Here is a 9,474-nt window from a genome sequence, read left to right as displayed (position 1 = left end):
ATGAAATATGTTGGCGCTGGATCTGTTGCTACGTCACTCGTCTGGGGCTCGTTGTCTTATGCTGTTTTAGCACAAAACGGGAGTCGTGAGTTTCTTCATTTCTGATCAAACCCCTTTCAAAAACTGAATTCTAATTTTAAACAATTCACAAGTTGTCCCTTTCGTATTTCAGCCACTCCCTCTTGGTTCTTCTTCACCGCAAGGATGGATCAAGGACCAATTACAGCTGATGAGTGACGGACTCGCTGGACATGAAATGGATTTTTACGCACAGGTGTCGGATAGCGTGTGGCTCGGGGGCGGTACAAGCTATAGCGCCCTGAACGAAGGATTTGGATATTGGTATAACGGGTTGGTGCCTCTTGCATATGGGCTGGGCGACCAACGGCTTCAGGAACAGGTCCTAAATGCAACAAACTACATTCTGACCCATCAAGGGGCAGATGGGTGGCTTGGACCTGAACCAGAAGGCGATTCTCGCAACATCTGGGGTCGTATGCCTGTCTGCCTGGCGTTGATCCAACTCGCTGAAGCACTGAACGGGACAGATGTGCAAACGCAGACTTCAGTGCTGGATGGATTGCATCGCTATGTTAATTTAATGCATGATATGCTTGCAAATAACTACACCGGATACATCACCGGGGGGGATACTCAATGGGGTCTTGCCCGCGCTCACGATATGATGATTAGTCTGCAGTGGCTTGTCGAACATGATCCACGGAATGACACCGAAATACTCTTCGAAAGCATGCAGTACTTACTGGAAAAAGCCTTTGACTGGAGTCAATGGTATACCAACGATGATTATATTTTCGGAGATCTAGATTATGCGGACCAAACATACGTTCAGGGCAATTACCCTTTTGAGCACGGAGTCAACGTCGGCCAAGGCCTTAAAGCTAGTGCGGTGATCCGTCGATTCACTGGAAACGACTCTCTCATCGATTCTAGTTATACAGCCGTCAATTGGACATTTACCTACCATGGCACCCCATCTGGATCTGTTATTGGCGATGAACGGGAATCTGGCCTAAGCCCCACTCGCGGGACTGAGCTGTGCACGGTTGTTGAGACGATGTACTCTCTTTCATATCTTTACCAAGCTGTTGGTGATGGCTATTACGCTGATCGCTGCGAACGAGCTGCATTCAATGCGCTGCCTATAATGCTATCTCCGGACTGGTGGGCTCATCAATATATTGACCAGACCAACCAGCCAGTAGTCGATAATCTTGATGTCACACATTTCTATAACACCAACAGCATGAGCCAAACTTATTCTATTGCACCAGACTTCCCATGTTGTGCAGTGAATCATCCCCAAGGATATCCTAAGTTTGTTTCCAACCAATGGGTCGGCGTGGGTAGTAACGGCGTTGCTCACGCCTTGCTCGGCCCAGGATCAGTCAACATCACAACCAGCTCGGGTACTGAGGTCAATATTGTTAGCGATACTCTTTATCCCTTTTCATACAACCTGAAATATACCGTACAGAGTAGCGGAGATTTCGATTTCTATACAAGAGTTCCCACATGGGCGGATCAGTCAACTGTGATAACTGTCAACAATGGATCAGCAACTGCCGTGCAACCAGGCACTACCTCTGGCTTGCAGCACATTCCTCTTACCGCCGGTGATAACACAATTACATATAGCATTTCAACTGACATCCGGATCGAAGCTCGCCAAAACGATACCATTGCCATCTACCACGGAAATTTGCTCTATACACTACCAGTTAGTGGCGACATGGTCAAGACTCCAATCAGCATACCTGATGCTCCGTTCCCACCCGCAGAAGCTTTGCAGTACACTTATACTCCAACATCGGCCTGGAACCTAGCAATTGACCCAACGACGCTATCTTTTAATATGACCTCAGTGGACTCCCTGCCCAACCCTATTTGGGATGCCTGGCAGCCTCCAGTGGAGATCACTGCGACTGCGTGTCCCATTAACTGGTCTACGGAACAAAACTGGACAGATGATCCGCCCTCTGTGGATCAGCGTACATGTGCCGGTGATAGTTACCAAGTCCGCCTTGTGCCGTATGCTAGCAGTCGCCTCCACATGGCCGAACTTCCTACCGTGAATTTGGCGTAAGAACTGTCCAGCTACTGTTCAGATGTTTCTTTTGAGCTGTAAGCTTGGATTTCTTTCTTTCTTTCTTTCTTTTCATTTCAATATTCTATTTCCATGTTACCATTAATACAGACATGTTTCAACCTAGATTATGTATATATCCTGAAAATATATATAGTGTTACACTACGTGTATATAATCTCCTCATTGAGTCTGGAGCAATCCTGATTCGGTTCAATAAAAAATCGTCGTACATTCGAAGGCCCTAGGTAGATAGAATGGCCGGGGTAGTTAGTGGTACCTCGACAAGTTTCTTCACGTAACGCAAACTAATTTCGTTCTAGCGCAGCTCTTGAGTATTTTCGCTATCTTGGGCTTGCGCGGAAATGCAATTTCACCTTTGCCAAGGCTTTTTCTTCTTCCTCAAATAGAACTTACATCTTGCAGGGTGTTTTTTTCAATGTATTTGTCCGTGGAATCAGCGGTGGTGCAAAAGGTGAAATCCGAAAGGATTTTTCTTCATCCCCGAGACTATTATTGGCCATCCAGAATAGTATGTTGTCGGTTCCTAAGAGGACGTTAGGGTTAGCATTTGGGAGAATGAGATATTGAGATAATAATAATGGTTCGATATAGTCCATAAAATGAGCACATTGTGAGATTTTTATTGATCAGTTTTACATTGCATTGCTCATCTCTATCCGAAGCGGGCTCGGATCAAAATCATCACACCCCTGGCGGGCGATCTGCAGGGGCGATCGCGGCAGGGGTATGCAATTCCTTGCATCCTGTCCCCACACCGACTATACGAAAAGAAAACATTTGGGCTTTTGCAGACTGTTATTCAAAATTGTGATGCGCAGATTACTAGATATACCCATAATGTATCTCTGCTTCGCATAGTGTTCTGGAGTCGCATTGCCATGAAACGCTAGGGTTACGCAAGGACACCATGGCGTTTCGTGATTTAAACTGATGCGCTGGTTGCCTATCGCACCTGGGGTTGATGCTGTCTATGTTACATATAGACCTAGGGCAGGGCTAGTCAAGATGCTAGATGCTCCTAAATGTTTGAAAAAGCTTAGCCCTTTTTTGTTTGTGGAAATAACTTAGTAACATGTGGATAATGTAACCCCCCCCCCCCCCCCCCCCCCATTTTCATCCCCATTAGGATCCCAGTAACCTAGACTACCTAGCAATAATGTGCTGTCAGCACTAGAAAGAATTGAGTGGCTCTTGCCCGCATTTCGATGCGCGTGCACGATGTACCCCATAGATCGTACGAAGTTGCTGGGGGCATATATAAGGGTGGCTTTACGCGCCTCTAGCATTGATCAACCAAAGCCAAATTTACGCCAAAAAAACACAAACCCTAGCAGTTATCCAACCTTGTTCTATCCCTCGACTGCAGAATGGTTCCAACAAGAAGAGCTCTTCTAGCTACAGGTCTGCTGCTTGTCGCAGAGACCTCAGCCCAACTCGACAATTCCGAGCAGGCTTTCGATACTCTTCAAGAATGGTATGATACCGGCACCGGCTTATGGGATACCGCTGGATGGTGGAATGGTGCAAACTCGTTCACAGTTGTGGCTGAGTTAGCACAAGCTGCTCAATCGCAGAACGACTCGTCCGTTCTGCAGTCAGCCACGGAAATCTTTACAAACACCTGGACCGTTGCTCCATCAGCAAACCCAAACACGGACGACTCAGTTAAGACCAACTACGATTCCAGCGACCCTGCAGTCTGGGGAGGCGGATCATATGATGACAACGGATGGTGGGCTTTGGCATGGATCGCAGCGTACGATGTTACCAATAATAATACATACTTGGAGTTGGCCCAGGGTATCTTCGATGGTTTGGTAAATCATCCCATCTATAGAAAAATATGATAAACACTTACTGTCTAATAGACTACAGATGCTTGGGGAACGAGTTGCGGTAACGCCGGAGTGTACTGGAACTCAGACCATCAATACGTCAATGCCATCACTAACGAGCTGTTCCTTTCCATCGCTGCACATCTTGCCAATCGTGTGCCTAGTAACTCATCTTACTACGTTGATTGGGCACAAAAAGAATGGAATTGGTTTGCTACCAGTGGCATGATCAACTCGAATAACACTATTAACGATGGACTGACTGACTCGTGCACAAACAATGGACAAACGACGTATGTGATCAGTTTTATCTCTCGTAGCTAAATATGTGAAAACTTGATTTACTAATAAATCCCATAGTTGGTCCTATAACCAAGGAGTTGTTCTTGGTGGTCTAGTCGAACTCAACAAGGCCTCCCCCAACCAGTCATATATTGACTCCGCCAACACTATTGCCCAAGCAGCCATCAGTGCCCTCACCGACTCCAACAACGTCATCCACGACTCCTGTGAACCTGATTGTGCCCCCGATGCGACCCAGTTCAAGGGCATCTTCATCCGCAACTTGTTGATGTTGCAACAGGCCTCACCGAATGACCAATATACCACTGTTATTCAGTCTTGCGCCGACAGTATCTGGGCTAATGACCGGGATGACAGCACCAACCAGTTGAGTGTCAACTGGGCAGGGCCATTTGTCAGCCCAGCCAACTCATCCACACACAGCTCGGCCATGGACGCGCTGGTCGCGGCTATTTCTCTCTAAACTGGCTATAGTCATGATGCGTATCTCCCTACTTTGCTGTTCCTTTCTTCTCTGTCTATAAATTATGCGAACATGACCGTCCATACTTCAGTGGGAGTGAATGGCAAATGTACATATTTAGGGCATGACATTTTCATTCAGAATCAATCCTTTATGTTGGTCACTCTCGCACCACGTGCAAGAACAAAAACCTGAGTACATCAATGGCTAGGATATCATTCGATCTAACTCAATATTAACAATGATGCGACTAAAACAGTCCTAAGCTAAGTTGGTCTACTAATTCGCGCTGATACACGGAGATATTATTGTGGCGTCTGATCTAGAACTAAAGGCGTTCGGGGTCCTAGGCCAGCTAACTGAGGTGGCCATGTGATCGACAGGCACAGTGACGACCATTCCGGGCAATTGTCGCGTCAGCAGATAAACCATACCGAGCATCGTGGGGGCGATACCCATGTCGTGGGCGGATGAGTCTTCTCTACAAAGGAAAAGCAACTGCGATACCTTGAGGTGCCTTGAAAGCTAAGCACGCGTCATTTCATCGGCGAGAGAAACGATATCACAAAATTTCAGATACGTCTACCCCTTGAGGCTACCCCTTTCCCGTACACGTTTTTGGTGAAACAAGCTTCGGCCCCCGGCCGCCACATAAGCCCCAAAATCGCAGAACCTATTAGCAAAATCCCTGCGGATTCTTATGTATACATGTAATGCTCTCGTCATACTCATTGTGCCCTCTGTATACTATTATTGGAATTGACGCTATTGCTCTTAAATCAAGTTTCACGTCCACTGAGTCCCAAGTTATCACATATAGCGAGCATCGTGGATTAGGGAGAGCTAGATGGTGTAGGTCTCGCCTTTCTCCAGGTCTATATACACCCATTGGCGAACTTTCAAGCTTGCTCTCTCCTAATCGCTAATAAGAACGTCAGCGGCATTTGAGCGGAGCTCGGGATAAGCAGCAATATACCCATTTTTCCTAGATCACAATCCACCTACTTATACTTTGGTTTCCCTTGTATGTACAGTCTAAATAAGATAACGGAACCGTATGGATATTAGCTAGCTGATAGTTGCTAACTGGTGTTTTAGGAATTATCATCACGACATGTCCATTTCACGTCACGAAAATAAATTACCCTGTGACCAACTAAGTCACTATTTGAAGCCACAAAAGAAAAGAATGAGCAAGGACCAACACATGTGAAAATGTCAAAGGTCAACTATTGTGTAATGAATGTGAAGTTAGTCTAGCCAATGCAACGCTATCGGCAATCTTCTAAAGTCAAATGCCATTCTATAATTAGAAGCTACACGGAGGATGTCTCACTAAAATTTCCTGGAAAATACATCACCTCCTGCGTATTTCGTGATCTAATGTTTCTTATCCTGTATGATTTTAGGAGGAAATTTTGTACTCCTGTGAAAATGCAATATATTGCTTGTGAGCATGAATTTGGTCTATACGATAACAGATGTCAATACAGACGATAGGCCATGTTTCACATCGAGTTCTTTAAAAAGCCAATGCACCACTTTTGCAATTTTGGCCAACAAGTCTCCAGAAGATTCATTGGGCAATTGAGGCTTATGGCTTTGGTATTTTTTTATGCACGTGCAGGCTAAGCTTTGGACGAACGACGTGTGTAACGATAACGAGATAACTAGCCTTGGTTTTAGGATCCACTTGAGACAATTAAACGCAGATCTGCAAAAGCTTGACCCCAACTAGCGGAAAGAAATATATACGTACATAAGCAATAAGGCCGTTTCGAATGAGAAAATGGAGTAATCGGGTTTTGGTTCGGGGATTCAAACGCCGGAAACGCCGGGTCTCTGATCAAGAGAATACCGCATGTCAGCAGTATACATACCATTTTCCTAATTAGAAAGTCTTTCAGAATATATAACCCTCTTTCAAGGCGACAAATGACCCAAATATTTTCCCGTACACTTCGCGACTCCTCTTTGTGTTATCCTTCAACTACCACTTTTAACTAGAAAACCATTGAGTGAAAAAGACGACCAGAATGTCCAACCCTTTAATTTATACTCTCTTCGCTGGTTTGTTCTTCACACAAGCTGTGTTTGGGCAAACTGTCAGTGGTCCATCTTACAACAAGCCTTCCGCAGGACCACCAGCAAGTTTCTTTTCCGCTGCATCAACAATTAATGTTCAAGCGATAAAGACTGCTGTGGCGCAAGCAACTGGTGTACCCAAATCTGCCGTCTACGATGTGAATGGTGCAGCTACAAAAGTCACCATTCACAATGATTACATGAGTCTTCCTACGGTGAGATCATTTAACCCGGGCATTGAAAAAGAGACTCCTAACGTAAATCTTCATACAGGGTGCCGCCATTGTTTTTGTGTCTAACATGAATGTGGATTGCGACGGAATAGACCACAAGTGCAAGGTATTGCTTGAATACCTAAATCATTAAGGAGCTGTTCATGTTGACTGACTCAAAATAGGGAAATCCCGACGGCGAAGATGCAACCGACAACGGAGAGCTGGCTGCTTACGAAGTCCCTTGGGTTGTGATACCTGAACATTTCCAAAAGGCTTACTCCGACGTACTTCCTGGAAATAACCTGGCTGCAGTGATTTGGTGAGCTAATAGTTACACTGTTCTCCTTCCACGCCATATTCTAACCATCCATACCATAGCAACAACAAGATGTTTTACGGCATCTACGGCGACTCTGACGGCGACTCACCAGAAGACATTGGGGAGGCATCTTGGCTTATGGCACGCACCTGCTTTCCAGATGAGGACCTCAACGGAAACAACGGACATGACGCACTGGATGTTAGCTGTGAGTTGTGGCCTATCTGTATTATTTATGTAGTTTGTTATGATTTACTAACTGTCTTACCAGACATTGTCTTCGTTGGCCAAGAGTCCATTCTTTCCGATAGCGCCATGAATTCAAAATATATCACGGATTTTACGCAGTTGAGATCTGTTGGAGACAAGTTGATGACGGCCCTCGAAAAAAACTTGAAGAATACGTCTAGGTCGCATAACGAACACTTCTGAGTGGACAAAGGCCTTTTTATGTCATTTATAAGACAATACAAGCGTGGGGAAGTTCTAGGGGTTGGTATTCTGGATGTACCATAGGTAGACACATGTATTTCTGTTTAACAATGGAACATAATGTTACTGGTGTTGTTGCGTCGGTCTATATCTTCGCTTTTCAACAGAGAAAAAGCAGCAAGTTCCACATATCATGAAGCCTAGAGATCAAATTAAGACGAGGCTGCGACAGCCGTCAATCCATCAATTTTCTCACAGCCCTTAGCAATGCTGCCCAGTGTGACACTTCCCGGCAAATACCAACCATCACCAACGTTGAAGTCATCTGGGCACCAGGCCCAGGTCAAATTGCCACCGGCACTCAATAAGCCGTCATCCCCAACAGTAAACGTGGGGTAACCGACGTCACCACTGATGTTGTCGCCATCGTTGAAGCGTAGGCTGCTTGTGAAGTTGGAGTAAAGGGTATAACCGAAGCGCTCGGCGCCGGTGAGGGTCGAGTTTGTCGCGAGATGACCGGTCGCCGAGTCAAAGTAGAAGACAGTTGGGTCTCCATTGCCTAAATTAGGCTGGAGAACTCCTTCGATGTCGATTTCATTGTTGTTTGTATCAACAACAGCCAATCCGTTTATGCTGGAGTCGGATGCTGCGATGACGAGGGTGAACTGGGCAGGTACATCCGCGGCTGTAAGGACGGACTGTGTCAGTTTTACGATCACAATTTCCAAAAAAATAAAATAAAATAACAAGGCGCAAACTTACCAGCAGTTGCACAAGTGGCTGCCAGAGCGGCAAGCGAAAGAAAACCCTTCATTTTGCTTGTTCTATGCGTTGGGTTCGCGTTGGACTTCGTGGATTTTATGCGAGCCTTCTTATTTATAGCTGAGGGTCATTATAGGCTATGTTCAAGATTTTCACTAGGGAATAAACAATGTAACCACGCGAAGGCACGACCCCGTAATTTTATTCCGCCTTTTGCAGGCAGACCTGACGCTAATCTTCTCAGCAAGTGGGCGCCATTACTGGCCAGGTCAGCAATGGTTGCAACTCTAGCTGGCGTGCCTGTCGATCCTTTTAAGCATGTAACTTGCCCGGCAGCCATTTTTTGCCCCCGGGCCTCTACTTTGCATCGTTTCTTTCGTTATCGGGGGATTAATATTATCATTATTATGCTTTATATATCTCATCTTAACGCATAATAATACTCACTTCCGGTTAACACTTTTCAACTAAGATAGTAATGGGATTCCTTGCCGCTTGCAGGATGCACAAAGTGTACAAAGTACGCAAACTAGGAAAACATGGGAAAATTAAATAACATCGATTTTATTATTATCAGTTGATTATTACTGATAATTAAGAGCCTGATTTACTCATGGTTATATACCAAAAAGTTCGAGATGTCAACCGTGGAGGTCTCGAAACTTTCTTTGCATGGATAAAAAGGAATCCTCGGAAAGCAAGCTGATACATAGTCCTGTTATTGATTAAGGACCGGGTCTTTGTTCCATTAAAAGCAAAAGATGACATCGCCGTTTGTATATGACGTTGAAAGTCGAGGATACCCAGGCATAGTGTTCTTGGGCTGTGAGGGGAGGAAATCAACTCGGCACCCAGCTTATCAATAAAACCTCGGGACACACCAGGCCATACACAACATTGCTAGGTCTTTCTTCTCAGACTGAAAAAGA

General features: G+C 45.3%; 4 protein-coding genes across 4 annotated transcripts; 3 read left to right on the top strand and 1 right to left on the bottom strand.

Moving 5' to 3' along the window:
* On the top strand, window positions 1–2,107 carry TRUGW13939_04762 (uncharacterized protein; the record flags this gene model as incomplete). The annotated part of the gene is made up of 2 exons (XM_035487929.1): window positions 1–85; window positions 153–2,107. 2 exons carry the CDS (start codon window positions 1–3, stop codon window positions 2,105–2,107), a joined length of 2,040 nt encoding a protein of 679 aa, XP_035343822.1.
* A 1,391-nt stretch (window positions 2,108–3,498) lies between these two features.
* On the top strand, window positions 3,499–4,732 carry TRUGW13939_04761 (uncharacterized protein; the record flags this gene model as incomplete). The annotated part of the gene is made up of 3 exons (XM_035487928.1): window positions 3,499–3,948; window positions 4,000–4,259; window positions 4,327–4,732. 3 exons carry the CDS (start codon window positions 3,499–3,501, stop codon window positions 4,730–4,732), a joined length of 1,116 nt encoding a protein of 371 aa, XP_035343821.1.
* Window positions 4,733–6,768: 2,036 nt separating this feature from the next.
* On the top strand, window positions 6,769–7,783 carry TRUGW13939_04760 (uncharacterized protein; the record flags this gene model as incomplete). Its single annotated transcript, XM_035487927.1, has 5 exons — window positions 6,769–7,032; window positions 7,091–7,156; window positions 7,215–7,351; window positions 7,411–7,559; window positions 7,623–7,783. 5 exons carry the CDS (start codon window positions 6,769–6,771, stop codon window positions 7,781–7,783), a joined length of 777 nt encoding a protein of 258 aa, XP_035343820.1.
* Window positions 7,784–7,995: 212 nt separating this feature from the next.
* Window positions 7,996–8,597, bottom strand: TRUGW13939_04759 (uncharacterized protein; the record flags this gene model as incomplete). Its single annotated transcript, XM_035487926.1, has 2 exons — window positions 7,996–8,468; window positions 8,546–8,597. The coding sequence occupies 2 exons, from the start codon at window positions 8,595–8,597 to the stop codon at window positions 7,996–7,998; spliced, it is 525 nt and encodes a 174-aa protein (XP_035343819.1).
* Between the last annotated feature and the right edge of the window lie 877 nt (window positions 8,598–9,474).

The sequence above is a fragment of the Talaromyces rugulosus genome, chromosome II (genome assembly GCF_013368755.1).
Source record: "Talaromyces rugulosus chromosome II, complete sequence".
NCBI lineage: Eukaryota > Fungi > Ascomycota > Eurotiomycetes > Eurotiales > Trichocomaceae > Talaromyces > Talaromyces rugulosus.
The sequence above is the reverse complement of the archived record's forward strand: the minus strand, read 5'-3'. Positions and strand labels throughout refer to the sequence as shown.